At 45.0% G+C, this 24,331-nt stretch overlaps 1 protein-coding gene across 2 annotated transcripts in view; it reads right to left on the bottom strand.

Moving 5' to 3' along the window:
* Positions 1 to 24,067, bottom strand: part of EFCAB6 (EF-hand calcium binding domain 6) — a 270,887-nt gene extending 246,820 nt beyond the window's left edge. The window contains exons 1-4 of one of the 2 annotated variants that reach the window (XM_077469390.1): positions 23,939 to 24,067; positions 11,625 to 11,675; positions 5,441 to 5,591; positions 1,229 to 1,449 (exon numbers count right to left, since the gene is read on the bottom strand). In XM_077469390.1, coding sequence (XP_077325516.1) covers positions 1,229 to 1,449; positions 5,441 to 5,591; positions 11,625 to 11,672 — 420 coding nt within the window. In that variant the 5' untranslated portion in view covers positions 11,673 to 11,675; positions 23,939 to 24,067. The remainder of the gene's footprint in view (positions 1 to 1,228; positions 1,450 to 5,440; positions 5,592 to 11,624; positions 11,676 to 23,938) is intronic. The other variant, XM_077469391.1, reaches the window with a different exon arrangement.
* Between the last annotated feature and the right edge of the window lie 264 nt (positions 24,068 to 24,331).

Genomic DNA, 24,331 nt, shown 5'->3' with positions numbered 1-24,331 from the left:
TGTTGAGCCATGGATTCCCCTTCCCCCTCAATTGCCAGCCTGAACCTGGGCATACAGCCTCTTGGGGCTATACACATATGGCAGCCAAATGTAAACAGCAATTCACATTCAGCGTGCATTACCACCACCAAACACAATCAATGGAAGTCTACAGGGCCGAGCCACAACTATGTGCAATTCATATGAAAGAGGATGGATATGAATGGAGACAATCCGCCACTCCAGGTAAGACAGAAAAGCCTAATGGACACTACACGTGGGTGCCCGCCTCGGCTCACCTCTGTATTAGGGTTGTCACATCTTCCCTTTAACCCAGGACACATATTAATTACACAGGTTCTGTGGCTGATTATGGTGGTAATTAAACTCACTTGGTGTCTTATCTGCCTTAAATCAGCCTTAGAACCTGTGTAATTAATATGTGTCCTGAATTAAAGGGATGATGTGGCAATCCTACTCTGTATGTAGCAATGAATGAAGAAATGGCTGCACACCACAGCTGGTTCCAAAATCCTTTATTGAAATTCCCAACATGACACAATAGGACACTGATGGGCTGCACGGTTGACGCGTTTCACACACTAAAAATGTGCTTAGTCATAGCCAAGAGGATGGATAACCGCATTCCAACTTGCTGAAGATCCAAAGCTTTACTGTAGAAAAGGGGTCTCCAAATTATGGCCCTCTAGTTGTTCAGGAACTACAATTCTTATCATGACTGGTTATATCTGTGAATGTCAGAGTTTTACAATGGCTCATGGGACATGTTGTTCCACAAGAGCTGGAGGGCTGTATTTTGGAGATCCCTGCTGTAGAAAATCGATCATAAAAACATGTTCACAGCTTCATAAAGATAGGTACAGGCATTAATGCGTTTCACGCTCTATTCCTGTATGCTGTGGGAAGAGGGCTGTGTCTCTTCCATCCAATCAGCTCTCAGTTCTCCTCACTTAGCTCTGCAGAGTGTAATTTCAGCCCCTTGCTTTCTGGAACTCAGACAAGCTGTATAGATTCTGCACTTTGAGGATGTATAGAGGAGAAGACTGCAGATAAGCAGGTACAACGTTTTGTTTAGTTTCTGTGTATCGCCTGAGGATAGTAACTTTACTGGGGGTATGAAAAGGGTTTACAGCCGCTTAAAAAAATGAACTGACTGAAAGCTGAACTTACTGAAAATAGACAGTTTTTACAAGAAAAATATGATAAATATGAGGCCCAGTGATCTTACCTTTACCAGCAGTTCATCAAACTGTGATGGGGTCAGTGTTATGACAAAGTTTTTCAGAACTCGGTTCAGTTGTCCCTTAGTGACGGAAAGCATCTGCTCAACATCCAAAGTCATGAAGGCATTTTTTAAATCTTCTTCAATTTCGTTAACTCTTTGAAATATTATTTGTTCTATTTCTTGAGTGGTGAGATTGGGATCAGGGACAGAGAGGACCGAAGATGCTAAAAACATGAAACCAAAATTTCATTATGACCTTATGAGTGTATTGCTGCTCCTTCCCTGTCCAATCACCAGGCTGAGGAAGAAGTGACTATGGAATTTGAAATTCAGCAAGAATTTAAAGGGGTGGAGACAAGACCAGTCACTCCGCACAGGATGAGAGAGCAGCAGTGACTAGTCTGTATCTTAGAGAACAGAGGTACAAATCAGAAGTTGTTTCAAGCTGGATTACTGCACATATCTAAACAAAGCACACCAAAATGTAAAAAATTTATTTAGACAATATTGTTTGGTCCAGATTGTCAGCAAAATCAAAAATGACATATACCATGTATTCTCTCATTAGCATTATCTTTGACATGGCCGTTTTCATCTTTCTGGGTCCTCACTGTAATATGATATAATACCCGTTGATCCTGACAGTACATCTGTTTTGTTTCCAGCTGTTTTCACGGACCAAGCTGTCCATGAAAAGTTTCAGTTACAGGGGTTGGAAGAAGCTACTTAAAACAGCATTTCACCCAAAAGCGGAAGTTCTGCTTTAAGCACTCCTCCCCCCCCCCCCCCCCCCTCCTATGCCACATTTGGCATGTAGATTTTTTTGGAGGGAGAGTGGGTACCTAGTTTTGACAGGTACCCGTTCCCATTTTTGCTCAGGCCACCTAGGCAACTCGAGTGGAAGTTCTCCTCTCCGCCTCCCTCCCTGAAATCTTCTGGGACACGTCACAGGTCCCAGAAGATTGCCCGGCCATTAAGGAGGGGCACCGCGACTCGCGCATGTGCAGTGTGCACCCGGCTGTGAAACCGCAAGCTGTCACAGCCAGGTGCCCAGTGTGATCACTGGATTTTGGGACAAGTGAGTGTGTCTTTATTAAAAGCCAGCAGCTACACTTTTTATAGCTGCTGACTTTTAATAAACACAAAAATGGCTGGAACTTCGCTTTAACACTGACAGGGCAGCTGGAGTAGGGCTTTAATTTGTTGGTCTGGTTGAAAGCACTGCTGTAAAATGTAACTACAGAACAAAGTGTTGACATTCATTAAAGGAAAGGGACAAATAAAGGATCTACTAGCAGGATCAATAGGTAATACAATTATGTTACAGGGAAAGAGGAGGGAGGATTACTAAGAGAAACAGAACTGCTGGGCTACTCATAGTGAAAGACTGCATTATTTACACCATTTTTTTATACTACCCATACTTACAGCTTACGTTTCCTATGCGCAGGAGAGGAGTGCTGGAAGTTAGGAGAGTGGCCAGTAGGAGAGGAATCCCAGAGATTATGAAAGGGACCAGTATGTGCAGGAGATGAGTGCAGAAGGGTATCATAGTAGCCAGTATAAATAAGAGTGCCAGAGAGTATGACGGACAGTATGTGCAGGGGAGGAGAGTCGGAGACTATGACAGGGGCCAGTATTTGCATGAAATGAATACTAGAGAGTATCAAAGGGACCAGTATGTGCAGGAGAAAAGCGTTCGTGAGTGTCACAGGGGCCAATATGTGTGGGAGAAAAGTGCCAGAGAGAATGGCAGGGGTCAGTACTTACAGAAGAGTGCTGGAGCGAATGGCAGTGGCCATTATGTTCAGGAGAAGACTGCGGACAGGGGCCAGGAGGTGAATACTAGAGATTATCAAAGAGACCAGTATATACAAGAGAAAAGTGTTTGGCAAATATCACAGGGGCCACTATGTACAGAAGGAGTCCTGGAGAGTATGACCAGCTACTATGTGCTCGGGAAGAATGCCAGAGAGTTTGACAGGGTGACAGGGTGCAGTATGTGCAGGAGAGGAGAGCTGGAGAATATGACAGGGAGAAGTATGTGCAGGGTTGGAGAGCTGCAGAGTATGACAAGGGCCAATATGTGCAGTAGCTGAGTGCCAAAAAGTATCACATTGGCCAGAATATGCAGTAGAGTAGTGCTGGATAATATGACTGGCCAGTATGTGCAGGAGAGGAGTGCTGGAGAATATTACTGGCCAGTATGTGCAGGAGAGGAGTGCTGGAGAATATGACGGGCCAGTATGTGCAGGAGAGGAGTGCTGGATAATATGACTGGCCAGTATGTGCAGGAGAGGAGTGCTGGAGAATATGACTGGCCAGTATGTGCAGGAGAGGAGTGCTGGAGAATATGACTGGCCAGTATGTGCAGGAGAGGAATGCTGGAGAGTATGACTGGCCAGTATATGTAGAAGAAGAGTGCCAAAGAGTATCACCTGGGAAGTCTCAATCTGGCTGACCTCTTGAATTTAGTTCTACTAGCTGGGGTTAGAGCTACTAACTATCTACTATCTGTTGATCCCTTCTCTCCTTTTCTCTACTTTGTTCTCCTCTCACACTAGGGATACCTGCTCTTCCAACCCCCTCCTCCCCCACCCGATTCATCCCCTCCTTTTTTGGATATATGCTCTAGATGTGGGTAATACTTTTTGAATGTAGTTTATATCCACGTCCACCTGTATCTTAACTTTATGTCGTATCTCTATTCCAACTGGCCATCGGGATGCTCTGCATCCCGACATTGTAAGAATCGTATTTTATAGCAGTTTGACATTTATGTTTTTATGCTAGGGTCCCTCTTATAGTTAGTTGTAAGTTCCCCCAGCTCTATCTGCTGTTACTGAATTTTCCACTACTGAAGTTACTGAAGTTTCCACTACTGTTACTGAATTTTCCACTACTGAAGTTACTGAAGTTTCCACTACTGTTACTGAATTTTGAAACCGTTATGTTTCATGTGCTTATCTGTACAGTGTATTGCTGGGTTGGTTGATATGTAAATTTGTTCATGTGACCATTTTCTTCCTGTTACCTGATCATATCATATGGTTTATGTCATCTACTTGGGTTGTAAACCGTGCCCTCTTTGGAAAATAAAGGAATTATAAAAAAAAAAAAAAAAGAGTATCACATTGGCCAGAGCATGCAGGAAATGAGTGTTGGAGAGTATGATTGGTCAGTATGTGCAGGAGAAGAGGGCGGAGAGTATGACAAGGGCCAATATGTGCAGGGGAGGAGCGCATGGAGAGTATGAGTGGTCAGTATGTGCAGGGGAGGAGTGCTGGAGAATATGATTGGTCAGTATGCGCAGAGGAGGAGAACATGGAGAGTATGACTGGCCTGTAAGTGCAGGGGAGGAGTGCTGGACAGTACGATTGGTCAGTATGTGTAGGGGAGGGGTGCTAGAGAGTATGACTGGCCAGTATGTGCAGGGGAGGAGTGCTGGACAGTATGATTGGTCGGTATGTGCAGGGGAGGAGTGCTGGAGAGTATGACTGGTCAGTATGTGCAGGGGAGGAGTGCTGGAGAATATGATTGGTCAGTATACGCAGAGGAGGAGAACATGGAGAGTATGATTGGCCAGTATGTACAGGGGAGGAGTGCTGGAGAGTATGACTGGCCAGTTTGTGCAGGAGAGGAGTGCTGGAGAGTATGACTGTGCAGAATGTGCAGGGGAGGAGTGCTGGAGAGTATGACTGTCCAGTATGTGCAGGAGAGGAGTGCTGGAGAGTATGATTGGTCAGTATGTGCAGGAGAGGAGTGCTAGAGAGTATGATTGGTCAGTATGTGCAGGAGAGGAGTGCTGGAGAGTATGATTGGTCAGTATGTACAGGAGAGGAATGCTGGAGAGTATGATTGGTCAGTATGTGCAAGAGAGGAGTGCTGGAGAGTATGATTGGTCAGTATGTGCAAGAGAGGAGTGCTGGAGAGTATGATTGGTCAGTATGTGCAGGGGAGGAGTGCTGGAGAGTATGATTGGTCAGTATGTGCAGGGGAGGAGTGCTGGAGAGTATGACTGGTCAGTATGTGCAGGAGAGGAGTGCTGGAGAGTATGATTGGTCAGTATGTGCAGGGGAGGAGTGCTGGAGAGTATGATTGGTCAGTATGTGCAGGGGAGGAGTGCTGGAGAGTATGATTGGTCAGTATGTGTAGGAGAGGAGTGGCAGAAAGTATGAGTGAGTGAGTTTGTCTCAACTGATAAATAAAACTTACACACAGAAGATCTCACAGAAGATGAAGTACTAGGACGAGACAAACTTCTACTTGTGGAGGACAAAGGCCGCCCAGCAAACGTGATTCCGCGAGTGAGGGGGCGCAAGTCCCTGAAACTCCCAGAGTTCATCACTGTGGGCTGTCTGGCGCTCTGTCACAAAATAAAGAAATTAATAAAAAATAGAGAATGACAAATAAAATATGCAATGGTACATTAACTAGAAAAATTTCTTGCATAAGTAATTGCCAGGAAGTAAAATTAGTCATGTGGGAGATGTCAGGAACAACATTAATGGTGCATTAAATCTTTATTCATTTCACTGCCTGAAGATTTCAGCTATGTTCTTAAGCTACAGTTAATGTCTAGTAAATTGAGCACCTTCACAAATGAGATTCATTGACTGGCACATAAGAGATGTAAATCACGGTGCCGTCAATCACAGTAACGCTGGGTAATAAAGGTCAGTTCTTCCCAAATTCGATCTTTTCGGTTGTTTTTGGAAGTAGGAAACCTGAATCACATGCTCAATCTCCCCTTAAAAACTGCCAGTTTTGTTTAAAGAGATACAGACCATTTATTTCAACAACAATCTTTTTATAAGATTATACATGCAGTGTATGCTATGCATGTTATTTGCCTGTAAAAGCTCCTCATATATACACCCAAAAGTCCTGAGACGGCTGCTGGGTGTTTCCATTTGGATGTGATGTCAGCTGCCCCAGCAGAATCAGAGCTGTCCAATTCTATAGTATTCAACTTCGCTCCTCCCCCCGGCAGTTACATAAAAGGTTATGTTAGGAGGTGAGGGGGAGGGCCGGAGGAGCTGGGCCAACACAGACAGTAACTGGACACTTCTAGAAGGGAAGAGGGCTATGATATGCAAGGAAGGAGGGGGCTGTGCTGGGGAATTGACTCTTCCACAAGTAGTCACATTTTCTAGTAAGTTCAAAGGCAGAACATACTATATAAAACAGTGCAATACAAAATACAAGCTGTGCACAAATAGTGCGAATGAATGAAAGACTTCAAAGGCACATTGCACCCAAAATAGAAAACATTTACAGATTTAAAAAAAAAACAATTACGCATGTAGAATACTTGATTTTTCTGTGTTTTTACCTGCAAGTGTTTTAAGTTGGTGACAGGGTCTCTTTAACTGCCATGACCACTAAAAAGTCATGTACTTAAATGGGTTCTCAAATAAATATATAAACTGGCTGAGAGATTGTGACATATTTGCTAAGTGCTTGTGATTGTCTAAAGGAGACCATACCAATGGCAAATTACACCACCAAACTCTCCGATGTGGGATTTAAAGTGTCACTGAAGATAAAACTTTATTTTTCTCTAGAGTAAAGGAAGATTATAAGCCTTGGATTTTTTTTTTGCCATCTGTTTCTCATTTGGGAGATTTACCTTCACTTCCTGCCCCATAGCCAAAACAGGAAGTGAGAGGAAATCCTGAGGTGTCTCCAGAACGTGTCCCCCCCAGTGGAAGATTTCCCTTCTATTACTGTTCCGATGTCAACTCAAAATTTTGGATTTTCTTTTACGTTCAATTAATGGTAAACAGACAAAGAGGGTGAATCTCCCTAACGGGGACAATAAAAACCTCATAGGTGTTCCAATCCCACTTCACTCTATGCAAAACAAAAAAAAAAAGTTTTGTCTTTTAGTTATATCTTAATGCCAATCTGTAGCCATCCTAACTAAACTATATTTATACTTCTTTTATACACATTAGGCCCCTTTCACACTGTCGGAACATTCAGGTCCGCCTGTCAGTTTTGACGGCGGACCTGAACGGGCGCTCCATGCTGGTCTATGGAGCGACGGATGTCAGCGGTGACATGTCCGCTGACATCCGTCCTGGTCCGATTCGCCAAAAGCAGACGGATGGCCCTACGTCCGGATCCGTCGCTGGCGGATCAGATCGGGAGTGAGCTGATGAAACCGGACATGCTGTCTGTTTTCATTCAATCTCTCCATTGAAACCAGCGGCGCTCGACAAGCCCCTCCCCACTCAGTGAGCAGAGAGGGACCTGTCATCCGCCGGCTCAGTGGAGATCAACTGAGAGATCTCCCGCTGAGCTGGCGGACGGAGGTGGACTCCGAGGCAGCGGATCCGCCTCGTGGGAATGAAGCCTAAAAGTTATACTAAAGCTATGTTTTTTTTGTTTTGTTTTTTTAATAACAAACATATCATACTTACCTCCATTGTGCAGTTTGTTTTGCAGAGTGGCCCTGAACATCCTCTTCTGGGGTCCCTCGGTACCTCGCGCAGCTCCTCCCCACATTAGATAACCCCCTAGAAGAAGCGCTCTCCCGAGGGGGTTACTTTGCGGGCCCATTCATTCAGCGTCCATAGAAGCTGAGTGTATGACTCGGCCCCGCCCCCCGGGTCATTGGATTTGATTGACAGCAGTGGGAGCCAATGACTGCGCTGCTATCAATATGTCCAATCAAAGCCGGGACTCCATGGAGAGAAGGACGAATTAGATGAAGGGGCTCAGGTAAGTAAAACGGGGGGGGGGGGGGGTATAGTGGGCCGGTGACTGCCAGGTTTTGTTTCACCTTACTGCATAGGATGCATTAAGGTGAAAAAACACAAGCCTTTACAACCCCTTTAATTTGTAATTTGAAGTTTCCACTACTGAAAGTTCAAGTAGGGTAGCAAAGTAATGTCTGTGACCACTGTATACTGAAGCCTTTATATGACAGAACAGTACAGTCACTGACACGCCCCTATCTCCCATCTACAGCTACATTACAATTCCATTCCATGGGGTTCATTTACTAAAGGGGTAAAGCATGACTTCATTTAGCCAATCATGTGTGAGCAAAAATATTCTTTTTTTTTTTTTGTTACTTTTTCTTGCATTGGGTATTCTTGCAAAATTAATTTTCACTCAGTTTCACCTCATTCACTCAGCTAAGTGAAAGCTCGAGTGTATTGAGGCTTAAGCCCCATAAACATAAAAAATCGTACGAAAAAACAACGATTTCAGAGCGATCGTACGATAATCTGTTCGTTAGTACACAGCTTTCTAGAGGCGATCGGGACAGTTCATCCAATATTATTTGATCGGACATGCACGAAAAAAAATTCATATGATACCAGATCGTACGATTTTCGTTTAATCAGTGCAGTCGTTCGAAAATGCAATACAAATATACTACAACACATGAGATCACTTCCGATTTTTTATTCTGTCGTATGAGAATTTCTGTGACTAGTCAACTCTTCAGGTTCGAACTGAAATTAGCATGCAAAAAAAAAAAACGACAATCATTTGTCCCATAATCTCATCGTGTGCATCAGGCATAACTGAGTAGATGAACCATGTTTTCTTCTATCCTTCCCCCAGACCAGCACCTGTAATATCACCCTGCAGACAGACAACCTGGGGGGAGCCAATACTTGAAAAGAAACCAAAGCCAACAAAAAAAAAAAAAGGAAAAAATGAACATGGGTTGCTATTTTTAAAGAAAAACAACCCAAGTCCAGCTGTGTTACATGACATTTTATAACTGGTGACAGTTGACCTTTAAAGAAGATTTCCAGGTATGGACATTTTACATGCATACCTGTGGGATCCCTCTTGAAGCTGGAAATCACTGTAACTACTTTAGTAATCTCAATTGCTTCTGGGTCCTGTGCCGAGCGGTTGCCTTGCTGCATTGTGAACACGGGAGATCGCCTGCTTGGCATGGGTGCTATTCAGCAAACGTTTGAATTTTTTCAGTTTATGCAACACATTCTCTGATTGGACGAAGTATAGAGTGTGATGTCACCACCCTGCCTCTCCACCTTGTCCAAGAAGAGAATGCTTTACACTCATTGAGAAAATGCAAAGAGAACTCTGAATAGTGCCTGTGCCAAATGGGCGACCTCCTGTATACACAATGCAGCAGGGCAGCCACTTGACACATGACCCAGAAGCAAATGGAGATTAGTGGAGTAGTGGTGTCTACTATAATGATTTCCTTCCTAGAGGGATCCCACATTTATGGTATATACATAGTTACATTGGTCTAAGCAAGATCAATGTAACTATGTAAAAAGTACCCATACCTGGAATTCTGCTTTACCCACCAACACAAATGCAAAAGAGAAATTAGGTTGGGGTTGACCTTTAAATAGATAGTGTTCTAATAAAACCCAACCTGACATAACACATATATAAAAATTCAGAATCCCTAAGATGCCAGCACACACCTCCCATTCTTCATTGCAGCTCTTATATAATATGTCTGAGCTACCCTGGGACTAAGGCGTTTGGGTAAGACTCTGCTAAATTTTGATATGTATTGCATAATCGTTTCCTTCTCCATTTCTTCTGTGTTGTTACTGAAAGTTACTTCATACAGTTTTTATTGATCTAACTGTGATTTATGAATATATCCTTAGGCCTCTTTCACACGGGGCGTGATGATCCGCTCGCTCAGCGGGGATCGCTCCGTTGTCCCCGCTGAGCCGGCTGCGGACAGGGCGGTCTCCGCACACTGTGCAGGGACCGCCCTGTCAGCTCTCTGCTCTCCTCTATAGGGATCGGATGAGCACGGACCATGTGTCCGTGTTCATCCGATCCGCTCTGCAGACGGATAGAATAGGATTTTCCTCCGTCTGCAGAATCGGACTGTTGCGGAGGCGGAGGAAATCGGGTGTCTGCGGATGTTCATCCGCAGACACCCGCTATCCCATAGGGATGAATGTATGTCCGTATTTCATCCGCAAACGGATGGATGAAATACGGACGTATCATCCGCATGTGTGAAAGGGGCCTTAGATGTATGTATTTCCTGAAGAAGCTGAAAAGCGAAACTAGTCTAAATACTTCACCTTCCCCATGAGTTATTGATATGTTGCACTGCAAAATGTTTTTATATTTAAATAAACGATACAACCTTTTTACTTTATTTCTTTTTTTAATTTATGTATATGTTTAATGTGCACCGCAATAGTCCCCCTGCTCGCATTCTTTCTTGATGTTTCTGGCTGGAGACCAGAATTTTCAAATACTTATTCCATATATAATTGGGATGATGGTGCTTGTGTATACACGATCGGAAATTAACGCAAACAGGTTTTGTTGTCAAAAAATTGGAGAACCAGACCTCAATTTTTGTGTGACAAAAATTCTGATGGAAACTGTCAATGGAGCCTACACATGGTCAGAATTTCCGACAACAAGCTCCGATCGCACATCTTCCATCGGTAAGTCCGTCTGTGTGTAAGCGGCATAAGAGGGGCAGCAAACTGAACCACAGTCACCTCTCCTTCTCTTCTATTTACCCAGCAATATGACGACCAAGATTTTTTTTCCAGCAGTTTTGTGTGTCATGACAACTGCCCCCTGGCCGCTCCACCTGCCCCTATACTACCCTCGCCCACCCCTATACTGCCCTAGACTGTCTATATATGACCCTAGCCTGTGTATATACTACCCCAGCCTGCCCCTATACTACCTTAGCCTGTCCATATAATACCCCAGCTTATCCATATACTACCCTAGCATGCCCCTATACTACCCCAGCTTGTCCATATACTACCCCAGCTTGTCCATATACTACCCCAGCTTGTCCATATACTACCCTAGCCTGTCCATATACTACCCTAGCATGCCCCTATACTGCCTTAGCCTGTCCATATACTACCCCAGCTTGTCCATATACTAACCTAGCATGCCCCTATACTGCCTTAGCCTGTCCATATACTACCCCAGCTTGTTAATATACTACCCTAGCCTGTCCATATACTACCCTAGCCTTCCCTATTCTACCCTAGCCTGTCTATTTACTACCCTAGCCTGCCCCTATACTACCCTAGGCTGTCTATTTATTGCCCTAGCCTGCCCCTATACTCACCTAAGCCCATCTCTTAGAATTGAACATAATGGTATGTCATATAATTTTGCATATAGACAAGGTGATGTTGCATGTAAGTCTGATTTCCTGATAAATTTCATTTTAGCTTTAATTATCATGATATAAAATAATGGGTGCGGGTGCCTTTTGGTGGGCATGATTTTTTTTGGGGGGGTAGGGGGTCGGGAGGCAGCATTTCATTCTTGGACCCAGGCAGCACAATGTCTTAGGCCGGCCCTGTGGGGAGAAGTGTCTATGTTCCAAATGTACATGAAGCGTGTCTTTCCATATGAAAACCAAAATGCTAACACATACCTGAGACAGGAATGCCCGTGCTGAAGGTCTATATGAAGAATGCTCCATTGTCTATTGGAAAAAATAAAGCTTGTTGAAATAACAGTGCACATTGCAAATCCCACAAAAAACACAAGAACATGAAAGCTCCATGTACATGTATATATCACGAGTGGAAAACAAACTAGGACCCCCTGCGTTGCAAGGCATTTTAGACCAAAAAATTCCTATGTTGCCAATTATACATTTAAATAGATCCATGTCTCAAAAATGGAAAGAAGTACAGAATGATTTATTTAAGCTTTAATTAATTTAATCATTCAAATAAGCTTATGGGAGGATCTGAATATCCAGTCTTACATTATCACATGTGCAGGCTTACCTATGAAAGGTTGACATTTTCCCTTTATCTAGCTCCATTTCTCTTCTGGAAGTTCCACTTTAAAGTAGAACTAAACCTTCCTCTACTTTTCAGCCAAGGAAGCTGCCATCTTAGCCTCTGTTTGATTTGCACTTGCCATGGTCCTGTACACATGATCAGTTATGGCTCCAACAAATTGATGGGCTTGAGTTGAGAGTTGAGAGCACAAGCCACTACGGCAGTTATCATTCATGTCATGCCTCGAATAATAGGATTTTTATATACAGCTTACCTGTAAAATCCTTTTCTTGAGAGTACATCACGGGACACAAGAGCTCATTACATAGTGGGTCACCTCTGGTGATTGGACACTGGTTAACCCCAATTAAGGAGAATTCCTCCCCTATATAAGCCCTCCCATATGGGAGGCACCTCAGTTTTGTAGCAAAGCAATAGGAAACCACGTAAAACCCAAGAGGGGCGGGAGCCCTGTGTCCCGTGATGTACTCTCAAGAAAAGGATTTTACAGGTAAGCTGTATATAAAAATCCTATTTTCTTGATCATACATCACGGGACACAGGAGCTCATTACATAGTGGGGTGTCCCAAAGCAATGCTCAGATTGAGGGGAGGGAGACACAGATCATAATTATAGACCGCCATGAGCCGGAGGACCTAAACTGCAGCCTGCAGTACACTGCGCCCGAAGGCGATATCCTCTTGCCCTCTGACATCCACCTGATAGAATCTGGTGAATGTGTGGACTGATGACCAAGTTGCAGCCTTACAGATCTGAGCCAGGGAGGCCTGGTGATACACTGCCCAAGAAGCACTTACAGCCCTAGTAGAGTGCGCTTTCACTTGAAAAGGAGGGATTTTCCCTTTAACACTATAGGCCTGAGAAATAATCTATCTACTCCACCTTGAGAGAGTGGATTTTGATGCCGCCTGGCCCTTCCTAGGGCCTTCTGGCAAAATAAATAAGCAATCAGTTTTCCTTATCTGAGCCGTTGCTTGAAGATAGATACTGATTGCCCTTACCACATCCAAAGTGTGCAAGGATTCTTCTTCTGCGGACTGTGGGTCCGGAAAAAAGGATGGTAGGATTAGATCTTGATTCAAATGGAATCCCGAAACCACCTTAGGTAGAAAGGACCTGTTGGGGCGCATGACCACCCGGTCCTTATGAACAATTAGATACGGCTCTTTGCTGGAGAGAGCTGCTAGTTCTGACACTCTTCTAGCCATGGAAATGGCTACCAAGAAAACCTATTTTTTGGTCAAAAGAACTAATGAAGCCAGATGCAAAGGTTCAAAAGGTTGCCCCTGCAAAGCCGAGAGAACCAAATTTAGATCCCATGGGCATACCGGAGGTTTGACTGGCGGTCTTATCCGCATGGCCCCCTGGATGAAAGCCCGCACCAGGGAATGCAATGCAAGTGGCTTCTGAAAAAACACTGACAGGGCCGAAATCTGCACCTTGATAGTGCTTACGGCCAAATTAATTTCTAGGCCTGACTGGAGAAAGGCCAAGATCCTGCTAATGACATACTTTCTAGGATGCCATCCCCTGAGTTCACACCAGGAAACATATGCCCTCCAGATTTTGTAGTAAATAAGCCTGGAGGCCGGCTTTCTGGCATTAACCAGAGTAGAAAGGACTGGCCCCGAAAGCCCACGGTCTCTCAGAATGTGGGTCTCAGTGGCCAAACCGTCAAATTCAGACTGCGTAAAGCAGGGTGGTAAATTGGACCCTGTGAGAGCAGATCTGGTCAGAGAGGGAGGATCCATGGCCCGCCTATGGCCAACTTCATGATCTCTGCGTACCAGGATCGCCTGGGCCAAGCCTTTGGGGCTACCAAAAGGACCGACTTTGTTTCCCTCTTGACTTTTCCCAGGAACCGCGACAGAAGCGGGCACGGGGGGAAAGCATAAATCAGATTGTACTGATCCCAGGGAACTGTCAGCGCATCCGACCCCTGAGCGAGTGTATCTCTTGTCCTTGACACAAATTTGTCCAGTTTTCTGTTGAACCTGGACGCAAACAGATCTACGTCTGGAGTACCCCACCTGTGACATATGTCCAAAAACACGTCGGGGTGCAGAGCCCAGAGCCCATTCTCCTGGGCACAACTGCTGGCGGCTCAGAAAATCCGCCTGCCAATTTTCCACTCCTGGAATGAAGACTGCAGAAAGGCATGGAACATGCTTTTCTGCCCAGACAAGTATGCGATTCACCTCTTTTTGCGCTACCAGACTCCTGGTACCGCCCTGGTGATTGATATAGGCCACTGCTGTGGCATTGTCGGACTGAACCCGAACAGGGAGACCCTGTAGTCTGGAAGACCACCTTAAGAGAGCCATATAAACTGCCCGGATCTCCAAGACATTTATGGGCAATAGCCTCTAGATCGCAGACCATCTCCCCTGCGAGCATGTCTCCTCCAACACTGCTCCCCAGCCTGTCAGGCTGGCATCTGTCGTAATAACCTTCCCTGGAAGAGGAAGAAAGGTTTTGCCTTTCAGCAAATTCTCGGTTTGTAACCACCAGACGAGACTTTTGCTTGTCCCTGGGGATAGACGCATAGGAAGATCCAAGGATTAGGGCTTCCTGTTCCAGGCCGCAAGGATGCATCTTTGCAGAGGCCTTGAGTGGAACTGGGCAAATGGAACGGCCTTGAAGGAGGCGACCATTTTCCCTAACAGTCTCATGCATAACCGAATGGGGGAAGATCTCCTGCCCAGAATGAGGCGCACCAGATCCCCGATGGCCAAGGCTTTTGGCCTTGGAAGAAACACCTTGCCCTGAGCGGTGTCAATAAACATACCCAGGTATTCCAACCTGGTAGCAGGCTGTAGGGACGACTTTTCTAGGTTTATAATCCAACCTAGACGTTCCAGGTGTTCTAGTGTTCTGGAAACACTGTGGTTCAGGGACGCTACTGTTTTCTCCATGAGAAGCAAGTCGTCTAGATAAACAATGACGGCTATACCCTGAGCTCTTAGGTTTGCCAAGAGAGGGTGCAGAATCTTTGTGAAGACTTGAGGGGCCGTAGCGAGCCCCAACGGCAAGGCCACAAATTGAAAATGGCGCCGCTCTACCGCAAACCTTAGATACTTTTGGTGTGCGGGAAAAATTGGCACATGGAGATATGCATCCTTGACGTCTGTTGATGCCATAAACTCTCCGGATGTGTAAAAACCGGTTCAGATCCTTCAGATCCAGGATAGGTCTGACACCTCCATTTGGCTTTGGAACGGTGAAGAGATTCAAGTAAAACCCTGAACCCTGTTCTTTTGGGTCCACTTCTACTATCACCCCTTGGGATAGTAAGTGATCCAAGGCCAGAAATAGCGGTTTTTGCTTTACTGGATCCCTGGGGATCCTTGACCTTAGAAAGCGAGAAGGTGGAATCTCCTGAAACTCTAGCTTGTAGCCCAGAGATACCGAAGAGATCACCCACTTGTCCCAGATCTCTTCCCGCCAGGTTTCCGCAAACTGCCGAAGCCTTCCCCCCACTCGGCCGAGCGAGGGCGCCCCTTCACAAGGAAGCTTTCGGGCTCTGCTTGGCAGGCTTCCGCCCCCAAGTCTTTTTCTGCCCTTGGGCCCGGCCCTGAGCCTTTCCTGTAGAGGAGGGTTGAGAAGGCCGTCGCCACTGCTTAGAGCTTGATGCTCCGGGAGAGAGAGAACGCCTAAATGAGGGACGTTTGCTCTTTTTGACTGGAAGGAGAGTAGATTTACCCCCTGAAATTCTTTGGACGAATTTGTCTAATTCTTCTCCAAACAGACATTCCCCTTTCAACGGGAGCCCAATCAAATGTTTCTTGTACGATAGCTCAGCTGCCCAATTCTTTAGCCATAGGGCCCTTCGCATGTGTACCAACAGGAGAGATAAACGAGATGCTTGTTGGACAGAATCCAAAATCGCATCAATCATGAAACACAGAATTTGAGGTATTTTTGCGTAATTCTCCACTTCCTCACTGGGAAGGGGGCCAAGCATCTGCTTAACTTGTTCCTTGAGGAACTGACACAACCCCACGGCTGCGACTGTAAGTTGCACTACAGTGCCAGTCATGGAAAAGGAGGCTTTTAATGATGTTTCCAGCTTCTTATCAGTTGGATCTTTACCTGAGCATTATCCAAAGGACAGGTCAGGTTTTTATTCACACAAGAAACAGCCGCATCGACAGATGGGACCTCCCATTTCTTGGTGAAACTTTCCTCCAGAGGATAATGCATAGAAAACCTTTTAGGAGGAGCAAACAGTTTATCGGGATGTCCCCAATCCTCATACATCAATTTATCCATTAAAGGATGAATTGGGAAGGAAAAAGCAGTCTGTGGGATTTTCCTGACTGCCAGGGAAGAAACAGAGGACGTAGCAACTTCAGCAGCAGGCATTCTGAATGTGGTACGCACCAATTCAGTATAATACTGCACCTGTTTTCTGAGCGCCTGGGAGGAGGGGACTCTCTCTTCTTCCTCTGATTCCTCCGACTGCTCAAGATCCCTGTCCCAAGATAGGGATCTCTCCTCATTGTCAGAAGAATTATCTGAGAGAGAAATCTCAGCAGAGGGAGGGGATCTACCCCTTTTCCTGCTATCTTTCAGGGAAGCAGAAATAAAATTCATGATTCTCCCTTCAAAACCCTCCAATGTAGCCCTAAGGGAGTCCTCAGTGACATATACCGGGGCTGGGGTATTAGGAGAGGCTGCAAAACCTGACAGGGGCACTGACTCGTCCTGTGAGGCTGGCTCCAGTCTTGCAGGGGGGGGATGGTAACTTACAGGCATTTTTAGAACCCCTGGACCGAGGCGGTGATTTACCAGTGCCCTTGTTACCTCCCCCTGAGACCCTCTTATGAGGAGACATAGTCCTAAGCTACAAAGCAGAGGTACTAGTACAAAGTGCAATCACTGTTGTGCTAAAAGTCTCACAATAACATATATATGCTTAATACTGCACAACCTGATGCCAAGTAGGTGTCTAAGGTTTGCCTGGATCCAATCCCCTGGGATGCTTACTGCCCACAGCTCCTGTGTCTCTCACTTACAGCCCCCTGACGCTCTGGGCTTTTAAAATTGCCGCCTGGCGCCTGCGCAGTACAGCGCCGTGCACACCAACATGCACGGCTCACAACCACACTCCCCCCTCCTCCATTAGCCCTGGAGCGCGCTAGGCGCGCGTGCACGAGGACTGCCGGAATCCAGGGGGGGGGGGAAGGAGTCTCATCAGAGCTGCGTGGGACCCCCAGACTACGAGGGACCCCTGTATTAGCTTTATTGTGGCAGGGATTGCAGTGGAGACGTGAGACCTCTAGAGAACCAGGCTTCACTGAGCGTGTGTACTGAAGGCATGTAAGTATGCATCAGGCTGCTCTTACTCCCTCTAGTGGTGGAAACCAGGTAAGACATACAACTACTCACAATGAAGAAATCCATCATATAATTATATATATAGGATTAACTTTCCTTACCTGTCCTCGCCGCAGGAATTGCTGAAACAGACCAATTCCAGCCTTCACCCATCACGGCGAGCAGTGTTAGCCAACCTTCAGGTTTATCTGGGGCTCTTTCTCAGAAGAGCCTCCTACCTGGACCTTGTAAAAGACTCTGCCAGAAACTTTCGTGCGCTCTGTGTAAACAGTACACCAAGTCTGGTTTTCCCAGAGCCCAGTCTTCCAACAGGAGAGGACTTACAGGCCAAACCTAATTTCTTCGGCTGACGAGGCCCGGGTACCATACCATCTTGGGAGTCAAATATCAGCCCGAGATATGGATCCGGTTTGTTGTAGCCCTTAGGCCCCCGCAGGGACCTGCACAGAGCTTTCTTCATAGCACATGTTTTACGTGACCAACCACCATAGACACTGGCGAAAAAACTGAGGTGCCTCCCATATGGGAGGGGTTATATAGGGGAGGAATTCTCCTTAATTGGGGTTAACCAGTGTCCAATCACCAGAGGTGACCTATATAACCTGCTATGTAATGAGCTCCTGTGTCCCGTGATGTATGATCAAGAAATAAATGTTTTGGGAGACAGTTTAATTGATGGATTTGGCTCCGCTTTATAGTTGGCCATACACTGGTAGATTTTTTTTTTTAACTAAGGTTTGTACAAAAGATCTTGTCAGAGTACATTCAATGAATGCCATCAGAGGATTGATGAATGTCATACTTCATAATTCTGCTTGCATTTACTAGTCAGTTTGGAGATAATGGAATTTCTCAAACAGAAACCACATTCTGTTTTTCGTCACTCAGTTTGACCCCATTAACTATTAGAAAATCTAATGAACATTCCTAAACTTTGGGCTGACAGTTCTGATTCTTGAATAAGCTTAGACATGACCAGTTCTCTTCTCCGTGATATCCTGAGATGTTCTGCTCATTTGAATTACTAATCCGAGGAACATAGAAGGTATGAAAAACTTCCCTTCCTGAGTCCAGAGCCCCTATGACCTGTGTGTGATATCCCATCCCCCTACTACATCATTACAAGAGGGGGATCCCCAGAGCACAGCTAATAACAAATACAAGGGGAGACACATATGGGTATGGGAGTCACAGAGAGCACCTATGAGAGTTATAAAGAGCCCCTATGGGAGTCATGGAGCACCTACGTGAGTTAGAGAGCACCCATGGGAGTCATAGACAGCACCTATTAAAAAAAAGCACCTATAGGAGTCAGAGAGATCACCTATAGGACAGTCATATAGATCACCCATAGGACAGTCAAAAAGAGCACCTATAATAGAGTAATAGAGAGCACCCATGGGAGAGTCATATAGATCACATATAGGCAAGTCATAGAGAACAACTATAGGGCAGTTATAAAGATCACCTATGGGGAGTCATATAGATTACCTATAGGGGAGACCTAGAGTTCAACCTATAGGGGATTCATAAAGAACACCTACAGGGGAGTCATAGAGAACAATAATAGATGTGCCATAGAGTACACATATATATGAGTCATAGAATTAACCTATAGGAGAGTCATAGACATCACCTATAGGGGAGTCATTGAGAACAACTACAGGACAAACATGGAGATCACATGTATGAGAGTCAAAGAAAACACCTATAGCACAGTTATGGATGTCCCCTATGGGAGAGTCATAGAGATCACATATAGGACAATCATTGAGAACACTTATAGGCAAGTCATAAAGATCACATATAGGAGAGTCATAGAGATCACCTATAGGAGAGTCCTAGAGATCCCCTATAGGAGAGTCCTAGAGAACACCTATAGGACAGTGATAGAGATTGCCTTTAGAAGAGTCCTAGAGAACACCTATAGGGGAGTCATAGAGAACATCTAATAGGAGAATCATAGAGAACACCCATAGGTCAGTCATAGAGATCACATTTAGGACAGTCATAGAGATCACCTATATGGGAGTCACAGAGAACACCCATAGTACAGTCATAGAGGTCACCTATAGGAGAGTTGTAGAGATCTCCTATAGGAAAGTCACAGAGATCACCTATAGGAGAGTCCTAGAGAACACATATAGGGCAGTCAGAGATCACCTTTAGGAAAGTCAGAGAACACCTATAGGACAGTCATAGAGATCACCTATAGGAGTCAAAGAGAACACCTATTAGGGGAGTCATAGAGAACCCCTTTAGGACAGTCATAGAAAACCCCTATAGCACAGTCATGGAGAACCCCTATAGGGGGGTCATGGAGATCCCCTATAGGGGAGTCGTTGATAATGCCTATAGGGGAATCATAGAGATCACCCATAGGAAAGTCATAGTGATCACCTATAGGAGTGGCATAGCGAATACCTATAGGAGAATCATAGAGAACACCTATAGGACAGCCATAGAGATTACCTAGAGGAGAGTCATAGAGATCACCTACAGGACAGTCATAGAGATTACCCATAGGAAAGTGATAGAGAACACCTATAGGGGAGTCATAGAGAACACCTATAGCACAGTTATGGAGGTCCCCTATGGGAGAGTCATAGTGATCACATATAGGAGAGTCATAAAGACACATATGGGAGAATCATTGAGAACACTTATAGGCGAGTCATAGAGATCACATATAGGAGAGTCATAGAGATCACCTATAGGAGAGTGCTAGAGATCCCCCATAGGAGACACATAGAGATCAACTATAGGACAGTGATAGAGATTGCCTTTAGGAGAGTCATAGAGAACACCTATAGGGGAGTCATAGAGAACACCCATAGGAGAATCATAGAGAACACCTATAGCACAGTCATAGAGATCACCTTTAGGGCAGTCATAGAGAACACCCATAGTACAGTCATAGAGGTCACCTATAGGAGAGTCATAGAGACAACGTATAGGAGATTCAAGGAGAACACCTTTAGTACAGTCAAAGAGATCACCTATAGGAGAGTCCTAGAGAACACCTATAGGACAGTCATAGAGATTGCCTTTAGGACAGTCAGAGAACACCTATAGGACACTCATAGAGATCCTCTATAGGAGAGTCAAAGAGAACACCTATTAGGGAAGTCATAGAGAACCCCTTTAGGACAGTCATATAGAACCCCTATAGGAAAGTTATAGAGAACCCCCATAGGGGAGTCATGGAGATTACCTATAGAGAAGTCATGGAGATCGCATATAGGAGAGTAATAGCAATCACCTATAGGGGTGTCATAGTGAACACCTATAGGAGAATCATAGAGAACACCAATAGGACAGCCATAGAGATGACTTATAGGACAGTCATAGATATCACCTATAGGAGAGTCATAGAGATCACCCATAGGACAGTCAGAGATCACCTATAGGGAAGTCATAGAGATCACCTATATGGGAATCGTAGAGATCCCCTATAAGGAAGTCATAGAGTTTCCCTATGGGAGAGACAGAGATAACACCTATAAGACAGTCATAGAGATCACCTATAGGAGAGACGGAAATAACACCTATAGGACAGTCATAGCGATCACCTAGAGGAAAGTCCTAGCAATCACCTATAGGACAGTAATAGAGAACACATATAGGACAGTCAAAGATATCACCCATAGGACAGCCATGGGGATCACCTATAGGAGAGTCATGGAGATCACATATAGGGGAGTCATAGAGAACACCTGTAGGGGAGTTATAGAGATCATCTATAGGGGAGTCATAGAGAGCACCTATAGGGGACCATATAGATCGCCCATAGGACAGTCAAAGATCACCTCTAGGACAGTCATGGGGATCGCCTATAGGAGAGTCATAGAGAACACATATAGAACAGTCATAGAGAACACGTGCAGGGGAGTTATAGAGATCACCTATAGGGGAGTCATAAAGATCACCTATAGGAGAGACATAGATACAACCTATAAGGCAGTCATAGAGATCACCTATAGGAGAGTCACAGTAATAACACCCACAGGGCAGTCATAGAGTTCATCTATAGGAGAGACAAAATAACACATATAGGACAGTCATGGTGGTCACCTATAGGACAGCCATAGTGATCACCTATAGGACAGTCATAGAGAACACATAGGGGAGTCATGTGGATCACCTATAGAACAGTCATATAGATCAACCACAGGAGAGACAGAAATGACACCTGTAGGACAGTCATAGAGATCACCTATAGGATAGTCCTATAGATCCCCTATAGGACAGTCATAGAGATCACCCATAGGAGAGTCATAGCGATCACCTATAGGAGAGTCAGAACACCTATAGGACAGTCGTAGAGACCACCTATAGGAGATTCACAGTATTAACACCTATAGGACAATTATAACCATCATCTATAGGAGAGACTGAAATAACACCTATAGGACAGTCATAGAGAACACCTATATGGGAGTCATGGACATAACCCATAGAACAGTCATACAGATCACCATAGGAGAGACAGAAATAACACCCATAGGACATTCATAGCGATCACCTATAGCGCAGTCATACAGAAAACCTATAGGACAGTCATAAAGATCACTTATAGGAGAGAGAGAAAGAACACCTATAGGACAGTCATAAAGAAAACCTATAGGGGAGTTATAGAAAACACCTATAGGGGAGTCATGGAGATCACCCATAGGAGAGACAGAAATAACACCTATAGGACAGTCATAGAGATCCCCTATAGGAACGTCATAGAGAACACCTAGAGGAGAGTCATAGAGAACACCCATAGGACAGTCAAATAGATCACCTATAGGACATTCATAGAGAACACCTATAGGACAGTCATAGAGAACACCTGTATGGGAGTCATAGAGATCACCTATAGGAGAGTCATAGAGAACACCTGTAGGGGAGTTATAGAGATCACCTATAGGAGAGTCGTGGAGAACACCTATAGAAGAGTCAGAGACAACCTATAGGACAGTCATAGAGATCCCCTATAGGAGAGTCACAGTAATAACACCTATATGACAGTCATAGAGTTCCCCTATAGGAGAGACAGAAATAACATCTATAGGACAGTCATAGCGATCACCTATAGGACAGTCATAGAGATCACCTATAAGACAGTCACAGAGAACACCAATATGGGAGTCACAGAGATCACCTATAGGACAGTCATAGAGATCACCTATAGGAGAGTGATAGAGACCACCTATTTGAGTCATATAGACCACCTATATGAGTCATATAGACCACCTGTAGGAGAGTCCTAAAGATAACCTATAGAAGAGTCCTATAGATCACCTATAGAATAGTCACAGCAATAACACCTATAGGACACTCGTAGAGTTTACTTATAGGGGAGGCATAGAGATCGCCTATAGGACAGTCATAGAGATCACCTATAGGACAGTCACAGTAATAACACCCATAGGACAGTCATAGAGTTCATCTATAGGAGAGACAGAAATAACACCTATAGGACAATCATAGTGATCACCTATAGGACAGTCATAGCGATCACCTATAGGACAGTCATAGCGATCACCTATAGGACAGTCATAGAGAACACCCATGGGAAAGACAGAAATAGCACCTATAGGCCAGTCATAGAGAACACCCATAGAACATTCACAGAGATCACCTATAGGAGAGTCATATAGATCACCTATAAGACAGTCACAGAGAACACCAATATGGGAGTCACAGAGATCACCTATAGGACAGTCATAGAGATCACCTATAGGAGAGTCATAGAGACCACCTATTTGAGTCATATAGACCACCTATATGAGTCATATAGACCACCTGTAGGAGAGTCCTAAAGATAACCTATAGGAGAGTCCTATAGATCACCTATAGAATAGTCACAGCAATAACACCTATAGGACACTCATAGAGTTTACTTATAGGAGAGGCATAGAGATCGCCTATAGGACAGTCATAGAGATCACCTATAGGACAGTCACAGTGATAACACCCATAGGACAGACATAGAGTTCATCTATAGGAGAGACAGAAATAACACCCATAGGACAATCATAGTGATCACCTATAGGACAGTCATAGCGATCACCTATAGGACAGTCATAGCGATCACCTATAGGACAGTCATAGAGAACACCCATGGGAAAGACAGAAATAGCACCTATAGGCCAGTCATAGAGAACACCCATAGAACATTCACAGAGATCACCTATAGGAGAGTCATAGAGATCACCTGTATGAGAGACAGAAAGAACACCTATAGGAAAGTCATAGAGATCACCTATAGGAGAGACAGAAAGAACAACTATAGGACAGTCATAGAGATCATCTATAGAAGAGTCATAGAGAAAACCCATAGGACAGTCATAGAGTTCACCTATAGAAGAGTCATAGAGAACACCCATAGAAGAGTCGTAGAGATCACCTATAGGACAGTCATGGGAAACACATATAGAGCAGTCATAGAGATCACCTATAGGACAGTCGGAAAGAACACCTATAGAAATAGTAAAATGTGAGTTATAGAGGACAGCTCCGCTGGGAATCAGAGGCAGGTACTCCTGGCACCCATGGAAGTCGTGTCCGGTGGGGCTCTATACACACTCGGGGTGTCACACTCACCTGTTCCCGGGGAGGAGGGATCACAGCCGCCCTCGCTCGCTCTCTCTCTCTCTGGGGGATCCCAACACCGCTTTCTCTGATCCGGGATGTTTCCAGGACGCTGTTGCCGCGGAAACCACTCCCGAACTGTGATTGGCGGAGAAAGGCATGTGATAGAGCACGGAAGAACTCTAATGGACAGCGGGAGTTGCCAAGGGGTGAGTGGGCGGGACTTGTACAGCCAAAGTTGGTGAGAGTGTCCTGGGCGGACTAGGACTGCACAGCCCGATACAGACTGGGAGCGCTCATCACACACCATGCAGTCTCCCCTCCGTCCTCTGCACTGAGCTCCTATCTGGCTGGGCACTGCTGGCTCTCATACTAAGTCATCTGGACCTCATCCTGAACATCCTC

The sequence above is a fragment of the Lithobates pipiens genome, unplaced genomic scaffold (assembly GCF_037356315.1).
Source record: "Lithobates pipiens isolate NorthernLeopardFrog02 unplaced genomic scaffold, aLitPip1_a1.2 Scaffold_8, whole genome shotgun sequence".
NCBI classification, from domain to species: domain Eukaryota; kingdom Metazoa; phylum Chordata; class Amphibia; order Anura; family Ranidae; genus Lithobates; species Lithobates pipiens.
This window is presented reverse-complemented; position numbering and strand designations above follow the sequence as displayed.